Source organism: Rhincodon typus, chromosome 18, assembly GCF_021869965.1.
Source record: "Rhincodon typus isolate 14 chromosome 18, sRhiTyp1.1, whole genome shotgun sequence".
Classification (NCBI taxonomy): domain Eukaryota; kingdom Metazoa; phylum Chordata; class Chondrichthyes; order Orectolobiformes; family Rhincodontidae; genus Rhincodon; species Rhincodon typus.
Window position 1 is genome coordinate 19,037,003 of NC_063349.1, and position 25,632 is coordinate 19,062,634.

At 39.3% G+C, this 25,632-nt stretch overlaps 1 protein-coding gene across 3 annotated transcripts in view; it reads right to left on the bottom strand.

Moving 5' to 3' along the window:
• Positions 1 to 25,632, bottom strand: part of LOC125485401 (ninjurin-2-like) — a 194,029-nt gene that overhangs the window by 166,102 nt on the left and 2,295 nt on the right. The window contains exons 1-3 of one of the 3 annotated variants that reach the window (XR_007264138.1): positions 17,183 to 17,490; positions 14,446 to 14,787; positions 12,952 to 13,266 (exon numbers count right to left, since the gene is read on the bottom strand). Coding sequence is in view for 1 of the 3 variants with exons in the window: in XM_048608018.1 (XP_048463975.1) it covers positions 17,183 to 17,218 (36 nt within the window). In the remaining 2 variants the exon portion in view is untranslated. Of the gene's footprint in view, positions 1 to 12,951; positions 13,267 to 14,445; positions 14,791 to 17,182; positions 17,491 to 25,632 lie in introns of those variants that run through there. The other 2 variants (XR_007264137.1, XM_048608018.1) reach the window with 2 other exon arrangements.

Here is a 25,632-nt window from a genome sequence, read left to right on the forward strand (position 1 = left end):
AAATAAATTTATAAAAGAAACCACCCTTATTGCATACAAAAGTAAACTAATCACTCCAGTGCATTCTGTGAGTTTACGTCTGTCCTAGTGCTCCTATGCAGGATGATCTGGCTACAACTTTGCTGGTACAATGCAGCTAATTTCCAATTGAGGAGCCTGAAGATATCTTGAGAATGACAGAAACTGTGGGCCTTGAATATCTAGTTGCGGACTGCCCCATTTCTGCATGGACAGCAAACGTATAGGCAGGCAGGAGCGAGAGGACAACTGCTGACTTCCTAAGAAAGATAAGTTCATGCCCCATTGAGGAGTTGCCAATTACCTGGGCAACATTTCAACAACCTCAGTAATCTGTTGTGAGGATTAATTGCTGGACTGCTGTGACACCTTTTAAGACCCATTGTAAACTCAAATTCATAACTGTTATTGTTCTATTGGGAAACTCAAGACATTTGATGCCAGTTACTTATACTACAATGGAAGCTGTTTGTAGTTATTTTGTTTCAACTGCCTTTTTAGTGAGTCTGAGGGCTTTCTAGTCCCCTGCAAATAGATGTCAGTTCTTGCCACATCCTCCATCAAGGCTTCTGGTGCAGGATTCAGGAACCTTGGGAGCCTGTTTTCTCTCATGTTGTGACATTTTTCAATGTTTCCCAGTTCAGAATCACTGACTATACAATTGCCATCTCCTGTTTTAGAAATAATGTGCGTTCTTTTTAAGAACTAGAAACTGGCTTTTAGCCGTTCAAGGTACCTTTAAGCGGTGCTAACCACTCACAGTAGTGGCACCCTGCTAATACATACAGCCGGAAAACATCATGGTCAGCAGTGGGCAAAGATTGAAATTATTGAACTAAGTGGGCTAATTGTAATTTATGATCCTTTGCACACATTTTTAGATCCTGTTGAATTTAGCCCCCATTGTTTATCTGGAGCTGCCTATGCTCCATGCTGGGTTTACCAACTCTGCAAGAGAGAATGTAACTCATAATGTATTTTGAGACAGAATGGTATAGGCTTTACTCAAATCTAACCTTGATGCTTTGTTGCTGAATTTTTATTACTTTATTTCAATTTCTGACTTGCCCTGCCACAAAACAAACTTGAATTCTGTATTGCAGAGACTAACCCACTAACCTGTCTTTGTAACCTTGCAGCTGCTGTCAGGTAACTATGGTCTGGCATGATTTCCCTGTCCAAGGATATTTGAAAGTCTTCCCTCATGATTCTCGAATGCAAACCCCCATCAGGGCCCAGTTCTGTTTCTAAATTTGAGATCAGTGCTACTTCTTTATCTGTAGTCATCTGATCTAATTGCTGCATTTCCTCCTTTTGTACCTGTTCATTCCCACAAACACATTTCTGTTAAAACTGTGGTAAAGTACTCATTTATTTTCTCCATCATTCCCTTTGTCTTTCAGTAGCTTTTATAAAATCTCTAATCAGCCCTACTTTTAAATTTTTTATGAATATGTTTATAATATTTTTACTATTTTCACGTCATATTTTGAGACTTTTGACTAATTGTCCAAGGGGAAATTTCAGGATAGCATAAATAGATAGATCCTAGGAGTATACTTTTGGGTGAATTAATGTTACTGAACCTTAAGCGAATATCAATTACAGACCCAAAATGTGCAATATCTTTCATAACCTTTCTAAACTCTCTTTATGAAAAATAGGCTTTCTAGGTTAAATGTCTTCAGTCATTGGATATTGAAAACACTGACAGATTTTTTTTAAAATGTCCAATTGCATTTCGCACATTCTTCAGAACTGACTTATTACTGAGATGTACAAAGTTACGCAAGGGCTGAAGATGCATAACTTGCATCATTTTGTATGATTTGTGAGCAACCTGCACATTCCCAGCAGAGCTGTGAAAGTAGCAGTGTACAGTGATTTTTCAATGTCAGGGCAGAGACCAATCCTCCCACCACCAGCACCAGTTATATTTAGCTATGAGACAGTGCTGTTCCACTGCTGTCAACACTTTAAATGATGAGGGTAACATACACCTGTGAAAAGTCAAGGGGAGGGATTTAAGGGAAGAATAGGTAACCAGATACAGCATACCAGGCCCAGAAACCTACAAACGTCCTCAGAAAAAAAACGACAGAGGATATTTCTAGTTTCATTCTCTTTCTTTCCCCTTTACTTTCAAATGCACACGGACACACGAATCAATCATAAATAATATGGTTAATGGATATTTATCATTACAAAAGATGATATATTATTTTCTTAGGCATTAAGTTAACTTTACACATACTAGCAATTAAAATACTTGTTGAATTGTAACCATTTCCAAGTACAACATGGAATTTGATACAGATTTCTTCTCTTCCTGTCACTGCTTTAGATTGTCTTTTTTTTGCCTGTAGCATGTGCATTGATTATTCTGGTAACTATATATAAACTTCTATATTTTTTCTGCTGTGTTTTGTAGCTGTAACAATTGTGCCTTAGTTGCAGAAGCTACATCCATCCATGTGACTGTTCATTCAAATGATCAAGACAAAGAAGATTGTCTTAAAATAAGGAATCATGATTGTCATCTAAAAAGCAAACTCTGACCTGCATGATTCTGTATAGTTGTTGACTGAGCCCCTACACATTCATGGAATGGAGGCTCTTGCAGCTGATAAAGGCCATGATGTTGTGTTTGGATCACAGATGTGCCAAGCATAAATATCTTAGATACAGAAAATACATTATACTGCCAGTTTTCAAGAGAAAAAAATGTTTATTTTCCCAAGAGAAGAATATACCAGGGACATGTTAAATATAGTAAAAGTGATATAGACGATTGATATTATAGATTGATGTCCTGGGTGATTGCATGGAATAAGCCAGATGCTTAATGTGGGAGATTGTAGTACCTTAATTCTATAGTCTACCAATGTTGGCATTTGTCAGCAGAACATGTTCCAGCAGACACGTTGCTTCCCCAGTGAATCTGCTGGAATAGTTCTCATGCAGATGTTCCCAAACAGGAACACGCATTGTTGTCTGGATATTGGCCGGTGCAGATAAACAGGTCCTGGTCTATGAAATGAACCTGTTCAGTATTTCTCTTCTCATCCTTTGCTTTTCCTCAAGAAAGTCAAGTACCCTAAATAATTCTCATTCCTAGACTGCATTTATGGTAATCAAAAACCTTCCCACTGAAATCCACCAAAAGATACAAACAAGATGCAGCAAAAGCTCACACAAGTACAATTCTCAAAAATTCAAAGTTAAATTTTAGAATCAAAATTCAGATAGAACGCACAAAGGAGAAAACAGCTAAAAACATTTGATGACCATGACATTGAGCTAACCCAGGGCTCATGGATGTCAGGCAATCTCTGCACTTGAACTTGAACTTTCACAAAACTTACTTGAGGCCTAACTTCTTCCTTAAGGAATCTCAGCATGCTGAGCTCAAATACAAGAGATCCTTCTCAAACCATGTCCAATTTAAACTTTAATTTGGTTTAACTAACAATCCTTCCTTCCTTCCTTCCAAACATTGTCTCCTCAATTTCATCACCGTCAGTGATCTGGCGTTCTTGTCATACACCAAGCTCACCTCAAAGAACCAGAAACCCCTGGGATTCACTTTACTATCACCACTGTCAAAAAGGAGACCCAGGCAAACCTAAAAAATAAAGGAGTTAGAATTGTAACACAGGTAACACTAAATAGTGCATGGAAACTAAGAAAATTACACAGTCTTTTACCATTAGGTGCTGATATATTCCTCTAACATATCAAAGCCAAATACTATTGTAGGATAAAGGCAAAATCCAATGAATGCTGAAAATCTGAAACAAATACCACAATAGGATGATAAGGCAAGGAAGTTACCCGAATAGATCTTTCAGCAGCAAATACAGATCAAAATGAACATCAAACAATGTGACAACTTCCTCTCAGAATCTACCAGAGAGCTGACAAAATACTGGCTCTTACTCTATTATCCAAGTGCCAGCCTGAACACAAGAAACCACACACACAGCTCTGTCTTTCCAAAGTTGCTAGAAAATAGACAGTTGCCTGGTATGCCAAATTCAGCCACAAAACTCCAGTCGGTGATAAGAGCCTCCAGAAAGGGAATAGCAAGACTTGGTGATTTTTGCTAGGCCCTACATACTGGAATTCACTGCTTTCTGACTTAAATTCCTACACTGTGGGTGGAATTTAATAGCTTTCCCCGTGGTAAATTTGGTTTTAAGAGAGCACTTAATCAGGTGGAAGGGTGGTGTGGAGGGATCCCACTGCTTTCCTGCCTCCAACCAGTTAATGATCGCATAAGGACCTCATCCCACTACCATTGATATTAACCTAGTGCTAGAAAGGAGATTCACCGTGTAAGTAAATCTGTGCGATGTCGCTTGAAGGATTCCAGGGAAATCCTTCCTTTGAAGTCAGTGCTGAGTGAAGGATCTTGCATTTGAAAGGAAGCATTGGGCTCTGAGAGCTATTCCGCTGCCTGTACTGCAGGCACCACTCCCACGCTCTCCCCATTCCCCGAATGTCTCCTCTCCTGCCATTATTCACCTATGACCTGAGGTTTAGTGACAACACTAGGTCTTGGGTGGGTTTCATGCTGGCAGCAGCCACCAACTGTCCAGTGGCTCTCCTGTTTAATAAAACTGCTGACCATTAACATATAGCTCTGAGAGGGGCAGTACTTCCACCCCAGGGAACTTGATCTCAAAAAAGTCACACGACTGTCCAGTTAAGTGTCTAACTGGCACTTAATTCAGTGATCCTCCCCTAAAAGAGTTGATGCGGGGCTCTCACTGGCTCTCCAGCTGGAGACTGAGACCCCTACCTCCTCCGTAAAAAAGAAGCACCCTTCGTATTAGACTAAAAGCCCACCCAGACACTGAGACTAAATTACAATCAATTTGTTTAATCCAACTTGACAATATGTTATGAGTCACCAGTGTCACCTCAATAATCAGTTTCTGACTTGTTTAACCAGAAGCTTTAGTAAGGTCACACGGTTTGAACTACTTTATATTCTTGTCTTGAAATAAATTATAAGTTAGAACAAAGACTTGGTTTTGTAATCCACTAGCATGTCAGAAATTGCAATAATTTAAACTAACACATGAGGCTGTACTAAAATAGTGCCAGAGAATCTCCCACATTCCACCTGGGAACTAACGTCCCTTCAAAACTGAATTCTATTAAACAGAAAACTATAATCACAAATCCATCTGCATAAGTATTTCATGAAGTTAGCCTCTTAGTTTTGCAAAAGAAGAAACTCTCCATTTGGAGGAGAGCTCCTAGACTGCTTAAATAAGTAATTGATTTTGCTTTGCTGGGAAGAAAAAAAAGTGCAGACACTGTTAAATGCTGTTGCTGTTGCAGAATTTTCACTTTTAATTCAGAGGTAGAACTATTTGTTGTTAAATGCAACAAAATGTAACTTGCAATTATGTTTTCTTTTTGAGCAACTGGGTGGTATAACAGGTTAGCACATTGACCTCTCACCACAAACACATAGGTTTGAATTCAATAGAGTAGTGGAATTCTATCAGCTTTTGCCAACTATGAGTCATACATGAAATGTGTTTAAGCTAGTCTCAGCAGATTTCCTACCACTCAAGTTTCACAGTAAAAGGTTGATGTGGAAAATTAAACTATTCAAGGTACAGAAGAGATGCTTTTGACATTTGTAGGTATGAGTATTTTCACCATTTTGAAATATTATTAACATAAAGCTGTAGCTTTACTCCATTTCTGAAATAACAATGGAGTACAGTATAATGATGGGTGTTAAGTCTGAAAAGTATTCCAATGTCCAGCATACCTTACATTAACCATAGCTATTTTCCAGCGAATCAATAATATTTTCATGCTCTTCAAAACTCAGGATATGTCTGCCACAGTCTTTAATGTTAGCTACTGCTGCATCTAGCCATGCTTTGACCATGAGTATTTTCTTACAATAGCATACAGTCTCTCCTCCTCATTTTCTATCCTTACTCACCTCCATGACACCCTGCACCTATTGTTGTTAAACAAAAGAATGAACAAACTGTTTTAGGTCTTCTGCTGATGTGATTGTTGGCCAGTTTCTGGAGAAACCAACCGGAAATTTTCTGCTATTCTTCTTCTGATGGCCATGCCTTCCACCCAGTACTGCTTCCTATAACATGCCCAGTATTGGGAAATCAGAAATGAGTGGTCTCAAAAACCCATCTGTCAATCTGTAGGGCAAAGCACTACTACCCCAGTGTTGATATTCCAATATGTAAGTTATTGTTTGTAGTATAATCTCTGTTCTTTCTGAAAGCTAGAAAACAAGTACTTTGTTAAGAGTCACAGTTGTGGTATAAAGCTATATAGCAATTTTGAAATTAATCACATTCACTAAATGTATGATCAGGTAGACAGGGTGAAGAGGAGGGAATACTTTGTACATAAAACAAACAGTTTCCTAATGTCACTTGTAAAATGAAAAAAAATTATACTGATGCTCTGATTGCAGAGGAACCATTGCTTGAAGGATGCACTGAAAAGATAAAATCTGTATTGCAAAACTGTAATTTTTGTTAGGTGAGTTCATGTAGGCTTTTGCAAAATCTTCAAAAGCAGCAACACTATTGAGTTGTGTTCCAGTCAGAATGCTGTCAGCAGTTTCGTGACTAATTAAATAAGGCATCCAATGCTAGAGCCTCTAGGTCTCCACTTTCCTTCCACTTTCTTCATCTGTTCATGTAATTTTTATAACTCAAACAAAACTTATTTGTTTTTGTACTGGATGTTAAAGCCTTAACGCCTAATACTGTAAAAAGAAAATCAATAGTACTAACAAAATTAGATTCCATTTAATGTGATGGTTGCACAGAATTTATCCTGTTTCAGACCATCAGAGCCTCAAAGTATGGATCGTAATTAAATTTAGTAGCTCCTCCAGCATAATTATGTTCAAAAGTGACTTGTGAGAGATTTTTGTGATCTTCAATTTTTTGCATTGGCAAAACAATGCAGTTTCACGTGTAAATATCTCCTTCAAAAATAGCTGAATCACAAATATGATGCTGGTTGTTTAGCAAGTGCTAGAATATACAAAGTCTACCAGAGTGATGGAAAGTATTAATATTAATCACCAAACTTACAACTGCCTATATTAGTACATTCCATTTTTAATTATTATAAAATACTGAATCTCAGAACTGTTACGGCACAGAAGGAGGCTACGCAGCCGATCAGATCTACAATGTTTTCCAAATTAGCAAATCAATCACAGCGATTTCCCTGCCTTCTCCTTGTTACCATGCACTTCTGTTCAGAGATGTTATTACACACGTGTGGATGACTTTTTTCAACCACTGCCAAATCACCATGTCACTAATCCTATTCCACTTTTTGATCTACCCAGTTAATTTACCTCAATTACAGCTTAACTTCCACATTCTACGAAGTCTTGCCTTCTCTGCATTTTACACAGTAACGACCACAGTCTATCGTCAGATGAAAGATAGTATAAAATTAACTAAAGGGATGTAACTATCTGAACTGTTGATTACTCTTGTTTTTGTTTAATCTTACTTCTTAAAAAATATTAATAACTTGTTTAGTCTCATCTAAGTCACTACAGACTTTCGATCATCAGCGAGATTAGGCATATAATGGGCTTTCGCACAATATTTACACCAGGTTCATAGCTCCTTGAAACTGGAAAAGCGGGTAGACAAGGTAGTGAAGAAGGCGTTTGATACATTTGCTTTTATTGGTCAGTGCACTGAGCATAATAGTTGAGAGGTCATGTTGTGGCTGTACAGGACATTGGTTAAGCCACTTTTGGAATACTGCATTCAATTCTGGTCTCCCTGTTATAGGAAAGATGTTGTTAAACTTGAAAGGGTTCAGAAGATATTTACAAGGATGTTTCCAGTGTTGGTGGGCTTGAGCTTTAGGGAGAGACGGAATAGGCTGGGGCTATTTTCCCTGGGGCATTAGAGGCTGAAAGGAGGCTTTATAGAAGTTCAGAAAATCGTGAGGGGCATGGATAGGGTGAATAGTCAAGGCCTTTACTACAGGGTAGGGGAGTCCAAAACTACAGGCCATAGGTTTAAGGTGAGAGGGGAAAGATATAAAAGGGACCTAAAGGGAAACCTTTTCATGCAGAGGGTGGTGCGTGTATGGAATGGGGTGCCGGAGGAAGTGGTGGAGGCTGGTGCAATTACAACATTTAAAAGTAATCTGGATGGGCATGTGAATAAGAAGGAATATGAATACAGAAATATGGACCAAATGCTGGCAAATGGGACTAGATTAATTTAGGATATCTGGTTGGCATGGTCAAGTTGGACCAAAAGGTCTGATTCCTTGCTGTACATCTGGATGATAATGGAATAGTTTAGGTTAGATGGGCTTCAGATTGGTTTCACAGGTCGGCGCAACATCGAGGGCCGAAGGGCCTGTACTGCGCTGTAATGTTCTATGTTCTATGACTCTACTTCTATTGTAATATTGTATAATTAGAGAGTTAATTGCTACTCCCAAAGATCTGCTCTCCAAGTTACTTGGTACACAGTAAAGATTCTGTTCACATAAAATATGCACATCTGTAGAAGCTGAACATATATTGAGCAAATTTAAAGGTAATTTTGAGCCAATATGTATCACACAGTATTTAAATTATATATCAAAATTTATATTAGTTGAATTTAAAGCTTCATGTTCATGAGCATTCATAAAGCTCATTCAAAAACTGCTCCCATTTATTATCTTCACCATTGAAGGTGGGAAAAAGAAACATTTTTGCCCATTTGTTTGTAAGTTTGGCTATAAACAATCAATAAAACCAAAGGACAGAATTCATCAAAATGTTGTACACAGATAGGTTAGCCCAAGGAAGAACTGATTAGTTTTGGCAACAATATGGATCTGAATACTGGAATTTTTTAAAGGATCTGTGAACATTGGGTGAATTGAATTTGATTTAAGAATGTCATGTGTTGTTCTATTTAAATGTTGTGGATTGTCTCAATTGCTGTGGTGGAATTTGTTACAGCTGTCAAAATGTCATCAGAGTTTTCAGAGTAGGTTATTGGATATGGATTAGCCCGAATTCTCCTCAGTGAGATGGAAGCTTTTAATAAAAGGACAGCATGTTGGTATAACATTGAGTTAACATTGCATGGTGGAGATATGCAGTCTACTGCCCTTTTCACTTGTATAATCATTTTAAAATTTGAACAATTTCTTGTCATGCTTCAGAAAGGCAAACAAACAGAAGACAAGCTTGTACAAGATCAAAAAGCAATGGCAAAAAAATTAGTCAAACACATGGGTTTTGTAAAAGCTTTTGAAGAGAGAAGAGGTAGAGAGTTGGAAGAATTTGCATAAGGAGATGCAAGAATACCTTTAATAGTGGGAAGAGAGATACTTGCCAACCAAGGAGACTACTTAGCTAACCTTGTCAGGTTTGCTAGTCAGCCACTAGATTGAGGGCTGGATAACTCATTGAAGAGTACTCTGCATTCATCTGATTGAAGGTATTAGGAAGGAGAAGCCCTGCAGGAAGCTATCTACATGCCCTTGGTTCCAACACCCGCTGCTTGGCCTTCACAACTCCAATCCCATCCACACTCACCTCTCTTCAATGATCCACTGGTGATCCTGGTGAGGAGGTCACTGTAGTACCTGCAATGGCTATCACTCCCAGTGATACTGCTGGTAATGGAAATTTGCCAACATCTGATTGGCCATCAGCTCTCAGTTGGAAATTCTGTTGAACTGAGGGCTCAATTGCAGAGGAGAGATATTATCCATGTAAGTACTTGATTGGATCAGGCCTCCTAGAGGAAAGTGATGCTGAGCTCTCACCATTTCCACAGCCAGTGCAACAGAGTCCCTCAAACACACTAATTTCCAGCCCATATTTCAATCAAGTAAATGTTTGAAAAAAATAGGCTTTTTATTGAATATTAACCTCAAGGGAGACTTAACTATAATATCATTGATTTTGATATGCACATGAATCAATGATGACTATAATTTTAGTTTTTTTTTAAATTGTCAGCTGAAACTGAACTATTCAGTGACATTAATCTAACTGTTGTACCCCAAACACACAGCTATGTCTTGATATCTGCCTTTCTTATCAAGACAGAGGCTACAAATATGACAAGGAAGCATAAGTTGATTGCTTGAAGCTTTCTGTTTCATCTGCTATCTCAAGTATAGAAGATGCTTAAGATATAGCCAAATCTACATTAAACTGTCAAATCCAAATAAAGACATTTTATTACATTATTAAATCTCCCTAAATAAGTACCAGCAGTATCCAAAGCATCTATATACAATATGTGCAATACTGACAGTGACATTCTGACTTCCCAACCACTTTAACTACCAGAGAATAAAATAGAATCAGAACCTTGTCAATGACACAGATTTGATTGGACTTTGTTTCATTTATCCAGCTGCCTGCTAGCAAGATTCAGATTGGAGTGAACAATTCATGACATTATGAAAACGTATACAGAGAAGTGTGCTTTCAAGGAAATAATGCAATGTATAATAATAATGCAAAAAATGTAATTCACCTGCACATTCTAATGTTTATCAAGTAAAAATTAAAAGTCTCAAACAGGAGATAAAGTTAGCTGTTCTGGTGGTGCAGTACATAGGTGCTCCATGTGACCTCACCAAACAGGGGTGCAGGAATCATATGGTCTCACAGGACAATGCACAGGCTTCAACCTAGAGGCATAAAGAGGTGGAAGAGAACACTGCATTCTATTAATACTGTAGTAATTGGAACCAGGGGCAGGTGGATCCACTGACTATGTGATCCATGATTGGGGTTGTTAACCTGGCTGACAGATTTCACAGGAGATTCAGAAGGTCTCCTCAGTCTAGGGACTGGCTTTCAGCTAGCTGGTCAGAGTCCATGTATTGTGCACATGTGAATAATGGGTGACTTGGTGAAGGGATACCAGCCTCTGTGTGGTTATTTAAAATACCCTGCAATATCTTAATCTGGCTGTAGAGGAGTTCCCTTTGAAGATTCATATCATTCAGTTGAAGATACTGTATCTACATTCTGATTATTTGAACAACTTGTATGACAATACCCAATCAGAGTTTGAAATTATATTATGACAAATACCATCCTCCCATTCCACCAGCCACCACCAACACCCCCAACTCGTTTAATTTTCACAGTGAGATTGCAAAGCAAAATTTGAAGTATTGTAATTGTCCATCATTCACACAGACATCTTGTTTTACTGACATCTGGACATTGCAACTAACAATGCATCATCCCCATGAACATTTAGGTGTGTAAAACAGAAAGGAAGAATATTATTTAATTGGTGATTAGGATTATTGTGGATGTACAAAGGGATTTGGATGTCTTGGTACTATCAAGATAGTAGACAGGCAGGTGCACCAATCAATTAAGAAGACAAATAGTGTATTGGCTTTCATTGCAACAGCATTTGAGATCAGAAGTGGGCAGCTATACAGGGAATGGTGAGACCATACCAAGAGTACTGCATGCAGTTTGGTCTCTCTACCTAAGAAAGGATATACTTGCCATAGAAAGAGTGCAGTGGTTCAGAGGCTGATATTGTCCTATGAGGAGAAATTGGTTTGGCTGAGCCTGAATTCACTAGAATTTGGAAGGATGAAAGGAGATCTGATTGAAAAGTATAAAATTTTAACGGGACTAGACAGTCTAGATGCAGAAAGAATGTTTTCCCTGCCTAGGAAATCTAGAAGCAGATGAAACAGTTTCAGACTAATTCGTACTGAAAGGGGAAAAATTTCAAAGCATGGTGAACCTATGGAAATCTCTACCATGGGAGGCTGTGGAGACCAAGTCATTGAATATATTCAAGAAAGAGACTATAAATTTCTTTAATTTTAAAGGCATCAAGGATAACGGAAGAAAGGAGGAATATTGCATTGAGGTACATGATCAGCCATGATCCTAATAAATGGCAAAGCAGGCTCAAAGGGCTAAATAGCCTATTCCTACTCCTAGTTTCCATGTCTGTAGATTGTTATGTAGTGCAAAGCAGGATTATGTGGCCATGTCACAGGAGTAGTTAACTTAAATCAATCTACTTATAGGGTAGTCACACCCTCATGACATGCATAATTCTGGAATTAATAACATTCTACCCCCTCAAACAATAGGAAGACAAAACATCCACACTGTTAAAGCATTTAGGGACAAAGATTTCAATCCAGCAGGCAAACATAAAGCCAAAAACAACAATACACCAAGGATTACATCAAGAGGTAGTAACACCCTTCATAAAGGCTGCATTATCATCAGGTGAATCAGTGTATTGGAAATGTATTCATATTAGAAATGCAGCTTTTGAAGCTGTTTTTGAGTTCTAGATATTGTTCCTACTGCTAAATGTTTTGTTGTTTTTGGTGTCAGTGAAATTGGTACCTTCCCCAGAGTTTAGGATATTATATAAGGGGCAGTGATCATAAAATTACCTCATTAGTTAGTACAAACATGAGCAGAGACATTTCAGCTGTTTAATCTGTTGATAATCAACATGCACAAGCAACTTATGTCACCTTATCCTCATCTCTAACTTCAAGTCATTTTGCCTGAATGAATTCTTTCATTGGTTGAAGCATCATGTGTCTGGCAACGCAATCATATCTTATTCATTTTCAGATTGGAGCCATTGTCAGTAGCAAATTGTTAAGTAGTATGAGAATTGTATTTATTGCTTGTTTTCAGTTAACTTAATCAACACCAAGCACTTCAACTACAAAATTTACATATTTTGATGGAATTGTTTTTGAGACTTCTTTTTCCAAAGAACTAATTCTTTTCATGTTTTATTGCAGATGATCATCTATGATCAGTTTTATTTTAAAAATCACAGTTTGTTTTTACAGAATATAGTAGATCCCTAGGTGAGCCAATCAACATCTTAAAGAATGGAATGTGGTGGTGAGCATCACCAAACAGGAAGTAATTTCTTTGAGATGATGAAAGAGAAAACTTCCAAAAGACCTGATAATGGAGGCAGTTATTGGTTTTATTGGCCCTTGGAGATGGTCAGGGTCAAATGGGACACAGCCCTTCAGAACCATATTTAGGCTGAGAAGAGCTCTTATATCTATCTACCCTTCCTTCCTCAACAGTAAATTGCCAATGAAGTCTAATCCTGTGGCAAATAAAACAAGTGTCGATAGGGCACTGTCATAGTTTAGATCCCCAGTCAGACGTTTCTTCACCCACGTACATGATCTAGTGGGGTTAATTTGCTGTAAAAAGAGGAAATAATTACAGTAGTGGTAAACCAAAACAGTCACAATAAAGGCTCCAGCTTATACAACTTTATCATTGAGTACATTGGCAAGCTATTCATAGACAGCACATCATATTGCAAAGGTACATGCATGAAGAATTGGATTAAGGTGTTGCCGCCAATAAACCAGATTTGGCGATAGTCCTGCCACTACACTGATGAGGAAAATCAAAAAGTCAGGGACTGGGGTAACAGGTTTTCAAAGACATTACCCAAAGAACACTTGCTCATATTTAAAGGGCTTGATTTCCCGAGAAACAAACAGTTACTTCACACCTCCAAATATTAGGGTTTCTGTTCCATAGTGCAATTAAGAAGATCCTGGTCAAGCAATTGAACATTTTGTGTTATTCATTCATAACATCTACTGACTTGTGATGGTACAAACTCCCACTTGTCAGATGTTGAATTACAAACCTAACAGTGTGAGGCTTCTATTAAGTCAATGTGACTCCAAGATGACAAGCAAAAATTTAAGTTTATGACAACTCAATCCAGTGTGACAGACTTGAGAGTTTGATATGTGAGTCAGGTGAGTCTACAATGTTCCATAGCATCACTGACAGAACCTAGATGTGAAGATTTGGAATTCATGACTGGCATTCTTTCCACCTGACTCAAGTAAAGCCTGCAAGTTGTTCTAAAATCCTGGAAAGAATTGGCTGTTGGTTTAATGAACTGGGCAACATATGGGAAGAACATAAATTATTGGGTTAAACTTATGTAACAACATTATAACATTACACAGCATACACAATATGCAACAAGGTACAAACTATAGATGTAGATTTCTATGAACAACTTGTCAAGATATCATGATGGATTATTATTAAGCCTTATTAAGCCAAAATACTTCCTCAATTAAAGATTGTTGATTAAAACAACAATCTCCATTTTACTTATTTAATGGAAAAGTCCTGTTCAGAAACTAGCCATCAAACCATGCATTGTGTCTGAAAGCCTCTTACGAACTGTTATCTAATGATGTTGCAAATAGGTCTTAGCATTAACAACTGGCGATTATCTCTCTGAACTCCTAACTTTAACAGAAATAGAAAGTCGTAAGTTGAATTTTGTTTTTGGAAATGTTTAATTGAAATCCATAATATATTGTATATGTGTATATATAACAAACCTGAGTTTTTCAAATGATCATGGAACATCAGTATTAGACTGGTAGGTCCTTCCAGCTTCTGGTGTATCAGACGATCAAGTAATAGCGCTCACATTATATCTGACCTTGCACAACAGTTAAGGATAAATAATTGGATTGTAAAGCTTAAAACTTGGACTCTGGACCCAAAGTTCAGTCACACTTGTAAGCAGATAAAACAGGAGAGATTTTTGTCCTTCGAGGCATGTGTTTTCAGGTTAGATAATTTCACATTTGAGACAGCAACAGAAAAGGCAGTCCACATAATATATGAAAATGTTTCTGCAATTCAGGCACACTTCATGGTATATGTTACTTGCATTCCTTCTGGGCAAAAGAAAAGAAATTATTTTGAATTACTGTCAAAAACCATACTGGCTTTTTCACATTCATAAACTATTACCAATTTATGAAACAATACATTAAAAGGACTGACACTGATTATGTAATAGGCTAGATAGCAATTCAAAGATCTATCATAAAGTAAGATGTTGGATGGACATCGTTGTCACAATGACTTGAGATTTTTGAGTATCTTTAAGCAAAAAAACGCTGTAATATTTCATGATCACCAAGTGGAAGAAAAATGGCTATTGTGGTAAACAATTAATAGGGAAAGTGTAAGCTAGGTCAAAGAAGTAGGCGTAAAGGAAGGCCTTAAAAAAAAAGGAAAATAAAGCAGTTGAGATTTAAGGGAACCTAGCTGGAAACATTCAAACAAGAGGTTATGCAATATTGAGAACCACTAAGAGAAAGGAAATCTGTGAATATTGATTAGCAGACGGTTGTAGAGGGTTATTGTGTGGTTTAAAGGGCAACTTTTTTTAAAGAGGAAAACGTAAATGGTTTAATTTTAACCATCAAATCAACAACATTGACAGGCAATGTCATTGACAAGATTTGTTAGTTTACATTAAAAGAAGTTTTGTCTGGTTTCCATCATTATTCCATGGATAGTACCTGATGAAAGGAATTCCGAGAATTCATCTCACCTAATTTATGAACAGAATTGGCTTTAACAATTTGAAATTCACTTCATTAAATTCTAAACATTTAGAGCAATTCACAAGTAATGTAAGTTTGAGTGTTGTATTGGAATTCTGCATTGTTAAACTTTGCTTTTGTATTTTTGCATAAATAAATCTGCAGAAGTATGTTTTAGAGAAGTATTTTTGTCCTATCTTCTATTATGTTGGCAATCTTATTTGTTCTTCATTAAATAATTTGCTCGGGATTGAAGTAGATCTGTACCAATACCTATCATGGAGGTGTATAAATGCAGAGGTTTCGTTCATAAAACATTAAGTTTGCTTCAGGAGTTCGATCTCGTCCTGAGATGGGAGAGGAAATTCAGAAAATTAACTAATGTGCGGCCGCCGAAGTACTTCATGGATCCCTTGCGCAGCCACTGGAACGTTCTACGCAGTTAAATGCAAATCTCCGCCAAAAGCTTCGCAAAACGACGGCACAGAGAAAATGCGCATCACAAACATGGCAACGTGGCCGCGCCAGCAGCAACCCCAGAGCCAATGAGTCTCCAATCTTGTTTTGTTTGGCTCTGGTGCACTGCTGAATTTTCCAAAATCCAGGTCTCAGACTGATCTAGAAAGTGTGCTAGAGAACGACACCTCACAGGCAGGATCAAAGCGTACAAACCCAAAGACAGCGTTTTAATTCAGTATTGAAAAAACATTGATAATATCCCATCTGACTGGCATAACGAACAGTGTATGCAAAAACCCACCTCAGGCAACAGTACTGTACATATTTCAAATGCCCGTTAATCTCCTGTGTTGTACAATTATTCAGACGGCAGCTATTATTTAATCAAGAAGTGAATCCCTCCTGTCTCAGGCAATAGGAAGAAGCGTTTCGCCTCTCTAAATCTCCTTGTTGTGCCAAAAATAAAGTAATTGGGTTAGAAGGGGACCGATTTTAAACGTTTTTAAGGTGAATCGTGCGCCTGCTAACAATGAAAATGATAACAACTGTAAATTGTAACGCGTAATAATTCCAAATATTTCCTTTGGAATTTAATCTCAAATTCAAATTGATTTAGTCATATCTCCACATCGTGGCAAATTCCCACGCCTGAACTAATGGCACTGATGGATAACACATGACAGGATAAGACCCAACGTGCCCAAACTATTCGGGACATGACGAAAAATGCTGTCATCGTTGTCAGTCTGTTCGTTTGGTTAACAGTGAGAAAACTGCAGCTAAATGTTGTCAGACGCAAGCGAAACGGGGCGCGGCGAAGTACAAATACGTAGATTTGTTGATACTGTCCGTTCGTCCACCGACGTTACTTAACAGGAGAAAATCACAATCACCGCTGATAGCCGCGTGAAAAGCTGCTTCAACAGTCCTTCCACACATTCTGGCAATAAATAAAGGATTGAGATGGGGTGGGTGAAGGGCTTGAAATTATTGCCACGTCGTCAGGAAAGTGGAAATTATACAGCAGAGTGGTCGCTCGCCCTCTCCTCCACTAGGAACATCAACCCCCACCCTCCCAACGCCCCCCACCCCGGTACTCCTCATACCCGGGAGTCAGGCGGGCGGGCACTCCCTTATCTAGATCTCGGAAAAAGGTGGAGGTCTGCAAATTACACAACTGAGACTTTCACATCTGTGATACTTCAACAGTTGCAGGGGATGGATGGAAAGGGCAAACAAGTACATGAAATGAAGTGCGTGCCGAACGGTTACTCACTGTGCGCTCATGGGACCCAAGCGTCGAAGTGCTCATGGTTTCTTTCAGACGTTTCTCCCCCTCTCTTTTATCCCCTTCTTCTGATCGGTTAGCCGGCCTGGCTTTGAATTCCGTTAAATATATCTGCCCTTCGAAGCAGTGGACCAGCGACTGAGCGAGTGTCTTTGTGATTGATGTAATGGAATCCAATGTCAACAGAGGGCGATTCTCGGGAGGAAAGAGGAGGGGGTTTACTTAGTAACAAATACAGCTTTTTTTAACTAAAAGTTCGAAGAATAAATGCTTTATTGACATAAATCTAAGTCCACAGTTCCACGATTAATTTCGGTGTAATTAATAATCAATGCTTTAGAAACAGCTCAGCTCAATTCTGTAAAAAGTGTATTTTAATCAGAGAACATTCCCCTCATGTGTACAATTGAGCTAGTAATGGTTCTGTTCCAATAAAGTGGACACGCTTTTTAAAAAAATAACTTTAATTTCAGCTGATGGCATCTCGCTCCTTCACCTCCGCAACCCATAGACATTCTCGCTTTCAGAAGTATAGAATGCCTGCAGTGTGAAAGCAGACCTGCTCTTGCAACCAATGTATCTGTACGGTATGTCCAATTCATTTCTGCTCAATGGTAACCCCCAGGACATTGATAGCAGGCAGATTTAATGAATGATAACAGCATTGAACAGAAGACATACAGAACATACAACACGATTTGCACTCAAATGCGCTCTTATTTAACTTGTGCAAGCATTAACACAAAAAAGCAATCACAACTGATTCTTCTGTTTCACTTAATGAAGACAACGGCAATGATTTCTTTTCAGCCGTCAATTAATTTCCATTTACAAAACAGTAGTATAAAACTCAATTTTAAAAATATAGAGTAGGAGATAAATGTTAATCAAATATGACTGCCCTCCTCTTCAACATACTACCATGAGAACTATTGTATCGCCCCAAGAGCGCAAACCAGGTTTCAAGTTAATAATTGATGTGAAAATTATACCTCTGACGATGTAGCACTTCAGTGTTGCACTGGGTTGGTAGCTTAATATTATAGGTAGAAATAGGTGATGTTCGTGATGGTTAGTTATGAGGTCAAGTAGGACTCCAGTGTTATAAACAATTTATTCTAGTTGTAAACAATTACCAGAGACAGGTAGCATGGTAGCTCAATGGTTAGCACTGCTGCCTCACAGGGACTCTCGGGTGACTGTGTGGAATTTGCATGTTCTCCCCATGTCTGTGTGGGCTTCCTCCGGGTGCTCTGGTTTCCTCCTATAGTGCAGGCAAGGTGGATTAACCATGGGAAATGCAAGGTCACAGGGGATAGGTAAGAGGTGGGACTGGGTGGGATGCTCTTTGGAAGGTTGGTGTGGACTTGATGGGCCAAATAGCCTGCTTCCACATTCTACAATCCTAGAGGGATGGAGTTTGTGGCTGAACTGAAGACAATTACAGCACAACCTAGACCCATTTTTATCTACTAAGTACAATGCAGTTTACATACAGTAGTAGAGATTGAAAGCTTGGCTTTATTCCCAATGCTGCAGCTGAGATCGGTTAACAAAGCATGCAGGATTGAACTTGCAACTTTCATGAATGTATGACTAATGTACTTATGATGGGCACTATCTACTCCACTATATCACCAGGAGGGCTTACCAAACATTAGGATGGTAACTTATTGCATCTATTTGCACACAAATCCAGATTAAGTTAAATTTTAATGGCTTGTAACTTTATCTGTAATTCAAAGCTCAATAAGGAACTGAAAGAAGAGCTAGAGATATAGTTAGTGAATATTTGCTGGGGTTTTCAGACAGTTTAGTTTATTTGGAAATTAGAATTAAGTAAACTGTAACCCAAATTTTAATTAACTGAAATTTTGATTCTTCAGTTTGAACATGTATCCCAAAATACTATTTTAGAACTTCTTTGAAAAAATCTTTCTTTTCAGAGCATGCTATATTAATGGTTTTCAGTCAGGTAAGTGGAACATTCAAGCTGTTTGTAACACATACCATATACCATCCAGGAGACTATTTCCAACTTACTAGTTACATTTTCCTGAAGGTAGAAGAAGGGACAGGAGAGTTACCAAACGTTGGTAAGAAAGAGATAGTAGGAACTGCCGATGCTGGAGATGAGGCCAGGGGGTGGGGAGATTTTAAAGCTGGTGAATTACATGTTTAGGCCATCAGGCTGTAGGCTTCTGAGGTGGAATATGAGGTGCTGCTCCTCCAGTTTGCGGGTGCCATTATTGTGACACTGGAGGAGGCCCAGGATGGACATGTCACCCAGGGAGTGGGAAGGGGGAGTTAGAATGGTTGGCAACCAGAAGGTGATGCTGTACAAAACGGTCTTCGAATCTGCACTTGGTTTCACCGCTGTCTCACTGATGTAGAGGAGGCCACATCAGGAGCAGCAGATGCAGTCGACCAAGTTGATGGATGTGCAGGAGTCTAATATGGAAGGTTTGTTTGGTGCCTTGAATGGAGGTGAGGGGGGAGGTGTAGGGACAAGTGTAGGGAAAGGTGCCTGGGCTGGTGGGATTAGTGGGGAGTGTAGAGTGGACAAGGGCCTCGCGGAGACAGCAGTCCCGACAAAAGGCAGACAGGGGTGGGGAGGGAAATATCTCTTTGGTTGTGGGATCGGACTGTAGGTGGAGGAAGTAGCGGAGAATGATACGTTGGATGCGGAGGTTGGTGAGGTGATATGTGAGGACAAGGGGATTGTCTTTGTTTTTGTTGGGGGGGAGGGGATGTGAGGGCAGAAGTGCAGAAATGCAAGAGATGTGGTTGAGGGCATTTTCGATCACCGGAGGGGGCAAGTTACGGTCCTTGAAATAAGAGGACATCTGGGATGTGCAGGAGTGGAATGCTCCATCTTGGGAGCAGACGCAGTGGAGGAATTGGGAGTAGGGGTTCACATTCTTGCAGGAAGATGGGTGAGATGAGGTGTAGTCCAGGTAGCTGTGAGAGTCGGTGGGCTTGAAATAGGTGTCAGTTGAGAGGCAGTCACCAGAGCTGGAGACAGAGAGGACCAGGAAGGAGAGGGAGGTTTCGGAGGTGGTCCGGGTAAATTTGAGGTTGGGGTGAAAGGTGTTAGTAAAGTTGATGAACTGTTGAAGCTCCTCGTGGGAGCACGAGGCAGTGCCGATACGGTCATCAATGTAGCCGAGGAAGAGGTGGGGAATGGTGCCAGTGTAACAGCGGAAGAGGGACGGTTCCACATATCCTTTGAAGAGGCAGGCATTGCTTGGGCCCTTGTGGGTGCCCCCTTAGTCTGTAGAAAGTGGAAGGAGTTAAAGGAGAAGTTGTTAAGGGTAAGGATGAGTTCAGTTATGCAGATGAGGGTGTCAGTGGAGGGGGACTGGTTGGGCCTGTGGAAGAGGAAGCAGCTCAGACCTTTGTTGTTCCTCATCCACATAAATAACCAAATGCAAAACGCAACTATAACCTTGTTAAATTTGTGATTACTAATGAAGAGGGTGTGGAATACCTAGTGATTCTATGAAAGTAGGGGCTGGAGGTAATCTAATTTCCTACTTTTCTCTTGTAATAGATATATCAAGATCATGCCCACTATAAAACCACCAACACAGAAATTGCACTGTGGTTCTGGATATACTTGGTCTACAAGTAATTACAATTAAGCATAATCCTAAAGAAGACCTCCCAATAATTCTAAGAAGTGAGATTCCCCTGTAGTTGTCCCCTCTTTTGCCTTTTTTAATGATGTAATGCTTTTGTCATCATGTACATTCTGTAGCATGTCCATCAGTGGAACAGAATTAGACAAGATTTGGGAGAACAAGTGTTGTCCACCAAAGCTGCTTGGTCTTATTTGTTCCTTTCATAGTAATATGAATTCTACTCTGTAGTCTGACAGCACCACTTCCAACAGTTTCAAGGTGAAGAATGGAGTGAAATAGGACAGAATCCAAGACTCCTCCTTATTTGATATCTTCTTCTCCATGCTCCTGACTTGTGCCTTCCTGCAAACATGGAAGAAGTTTGTCTGCATAATAGGTCATACCTATTGACATTGTAAGGTATGGCAAACCTTACATTTCATCCTGATTGAAAAAGAAGACAAAGATGCAGTACATCTTTCACTGGGAACTCCTTTCTGCTGATGATGTTGTGCTAAACACTCACCTGCAAACTCAACTACTGAAGACTCATGGGTTGTCCCTCACATGTTTGTGACTTGTTCCTTAACAACAAGCGTTGATCAAACTGTGATTGTGCAACAGGGTGACACCTCCCTGTCCCAGATCACACTCAATATCACTGCACAGTAAATGGGAGTAAATTCTGCTACCTTGGTCCATGGCGACAGATGACCTGTATATTGCTGCAGAAGTTGATAAACACATTGGGCAAGCAATTACTGCCTTACTCATGAATTGTGCGTGGAATAACCTCAAGATAACTCCTAGGACCAAGATGTTGGTTAATGAGGCCCATGTTGTCAGAATCTGGTTGTAAGACAGTGAAACATGGCACTTGACAGGTATCAAGAAAGGAAGCTCAACAACTTTCATTATTTATGTCACATTCTGGTGATCCCATGAAAGGATAAAATCATGAATGTTGCGGTTCTCTCAAAGACAAGTATCCCAAGTATGTTGGCACCTATTAAGTAGAGATGACTTCATTGGTAAGGTGGATAACAATCACAAACTAAGTATTGTCTGTGAGGTGAGGTGGCTGGAGTCAAAAAACCAATAGGACACACAGTGCTTTGCTCCAAAGATGCTTGTAAGCATGATGTGAAGACCATAAATATTGAATCTTGCTCCTGGGAAACAACAGCTGATTACAGAGGAATTCAAAACTGGGTGTCCAAAAGGTGCTATGGACTATCAGCTGCAGCAGAATTGTTTTCTACCACAATCTGTAATCTCATGGACATGCATATCTCTCTTTCTTCCATTACCATCAACTCTGGTTTAATGAAGAGTGCAGAAGGGTACACTAGAAGCAGCACCATGCTGGTCTAAAAATAAGGTATTGATAGTGAAGTTACATCACACATGGCAAGTTTTAGCCATTTCAGTCACTCTATGTGAGAAAATGCTGAAGGCACTAGCCACTGTAAAGGCTTTGGGCCCTGATAGCAATCCAACAATACTACTAAAGATTTGTGCTCTAGAATTAGCTACACCCCTAGCTGAATTGTTCCAATACAGTGACAACACTAGCATCTATCTGTATAGAAAATTGTTGAAGTATGTCCAGTCCACAAAAAGCAGAACAAATCCAACCCAGCCAATTACCACATTATGGGTTTAGCTTTGATCATGAACAAAGTGATAGAAGGAGTTATCATCAGTGCTATGCAACAATAACTGTTCACTGAGTTCTGACAGAATCATAGGCCTGGCCAAAACAGCTGAACACAACAGGGGAGGTAAGAGTGACTGTCCTGGACATCAAGGCGGAATTTTGTTGAGTGTGGCATAAAGGAGCCTTAGTAAAACTGAAATCAATGGGAATTAGGGGAATATTTTCCATTAGTTGGAGTCTACCTAGCACAAGAAGGATATTGGTTGTTGGAGGTCAATCATCTCAGCCCCAGTACATCACTGTAGGAACCCCTTATGATAGTGTCCTTGGTCCAACTATCTTCAGTTGCTTCATTATTGACCTTATGTCCATCACTAAGTCAGAAAAGGGGATTTTTGCTGATGACTTCACAATGCTCAGCACCACTCATGACTCCTCAGATATGGAAGCAGTTCGTGTCCATATACAGCAAGACCTGCACACAACATTCATGATTGGCCTGAGAAGTGGCACGTAACATCTACACCACACAAGTGCCAGGCAACAACCATGTCCAGCAAGAAAGAAACCAACCATTTTCCTTTGACATCCAAAACATCATTATTGCTGAATGTCCCACTATTAACATCTTGGCAAATACCATTGACCAGAAACTGAACTGGGACCAGTAATGTAAGTATAGAGCAACAAAGAGAAGTCAGAGTCTAGGAATAGTATGACGCGCCAAAACTTGTCCACTATCCACAAGGTACATATCAAGAGTGTGATAGAATACTCCTTATTGCATGGATAACAACTCTCAAGAACTTCAATAACATCTTGGACAAAACAACCTGCTTGTTTCGACACCATCCACCAGCTTAAATGTTCATTCCCTCCATAATCAATTTACAGTGCCTGCAGTACATACTGTTTAAAAGATGCACTGCAAAAACTCCCCAAGGCATCATAGACAGCACATTCCAAACACACAACCTCTCCCACCTAGAAGGACAAAGTAAGTAAATGCAAGGGAACTAGGGCCTGTAAATTCCCATCCAAGCCGCATGCCATTCTGACTTGGTTCTACATCTCCATTCCTTCATTACAAACTCCCTTCCTAAAGTTTGTGAGTGAACGGACACCAGATGGATTCTAGCAAAATAAGAAGTTGGCTCGCCACCATCTTCTCAAGTGTGATCCCAGTGGGTTTGGTTTGCTGTATTGTCATCATCTAACGTAAATTGAAGGATGCTGAATGAACGGAGGGTGCAATTAAGCTCAGTGCTCAATTACAGATGCCAAGCATTTCTAGGAGTTGACCAACAGCATAAACAGGCAGCAGCTATGTTGAGGGCTCACTGTCTTGCTGAGGACAACAAGCAGCTGAAAAGAAACAGAAGTCTCAAGATGGTGCAAAATGGCCATGGGCACTAAGTTAAGGTATAGTACTTGTTCCAGCACTAGCTGACCAATGAAATTTCACCAAAACAATCAGAGATAATAATAAACTTGCTTTTGCCCCACAGAGACTCTAACAACTTTGTATTGACATATATTAGACTGTTCAGCTTCATCCAAAAAAAATTGAAATTTCCATTTTGTCCTGGACTGTGTTCTTAACAAGCAATTTAAGGATCTTTGGTTGGGGTAGGTTTCCCATTTCCTCCTCACTATAGGTTCCTTTGAATGTTGCAAACTGCTCCAGAGGCAGTGGTATCCAGTGATGCCCTCCAGGAATGCAATTTTGAAATTATATCCAAGCCTGAAAGTCCAGATTTCAAATAGTTTCTTGAAGGCTACATTGCCTTTGCTGGTCCTTATGCTATGGACATCAACCTGTTGCTCAAATACCAATGGTTTGCAAAGTTCTTCTTGCTCATTTTGCAAGACACAATACATTACTCAGTTCATTATTTTACAACCTTGAAAGGTCTCATTCAAACTGCAGCCATCATCAAATTATCTCCAATGACCTTGACAGCAACAGGATGTATGCATCCTTTGTTAGTGTTTCATTTTGCAAAATTCATGGATTAACTATTTGTTGCATAAAAGCCTACAGTGTATTTAGAATGTCCAATTTACCACTTTTCTTCTATAAATCTAAGGCATAAAGTTAGATTATGACAACTAAGCAAAATTTTTCCAACTCTTTGCAAATGTATATCCTAATCAGTAGATCCTTAAGGATATAAATTCAGATGAGAATACCTGTTTTCCCCCACTTCCTTGACGAATGTGAGGCTAGTGCTGCTCACAGTATCAACATACATGACAGTAAACAAACCAGACACCAAGCCAAAAATGTTTCTGATTCACACAACTCACAAATACTAAATTGTTCACATGCCCTGAAGATTTACTAAATTAACTATGGAAAGTGGAAAATACATAGGATTCACAAATTGAGACACACATTTCATAGAATCCTTACAATATAAATAGAGGCCCAGGCCCACCCTATTCCTGTAATTTACCATGGCTGATCCACCTAATCTGTGCATCCCTGGATACTATGGGACAATTTAGCCTGACCAATCCACCTAGCCCGCACATCGTTGGACTATGGAAAGAAACCAGAGCACCCAGAGGAAATCCACACAGGCATAGGGAGAATGTGCAAATTTCACACAGTCATCCAAGGCTGGAATTGAAGCTGGGTTCCTGGTGCTGTGAGGCAATAGTGCTAAGCGTTGAGCCACCGCCCACCCTATTTCATAAATATTTAAAATCTATTCAATATTTTATATTACTTCATAAATAAGATTAAAATTAAATGAAAATAAATCATTTGGTAATCCTAATACTCAAAGTAATGAATAAGAAATGGCATGAGATGAAACTTTTTCACCCACCTTAATGGTCTACAAGAATGTGAATGTAACTATAGTGTTCCAATGTTCCACGTATTTGAGAAACAGCACCTCATCTTTTGGTCAGGCACTCAACAGCCTTCCAGACTGAGCAATGAGCTCAATAATTTCCTATCATAGGACCTGTTCCCATTTTTCTTTTCTTTTCTGGCTTTTAGTTTTTCCGTTTTGTTTATCATTTTCAAAATTTGCATAGAAGCACTTCATGATTTGGCCACTGACAACTTCTCTGTCTAGGTAAAAACCAAAAGAACTGCGGATGCTGTAAATCAGGAACAAAAACAAAGTTGCTGGAAAAGC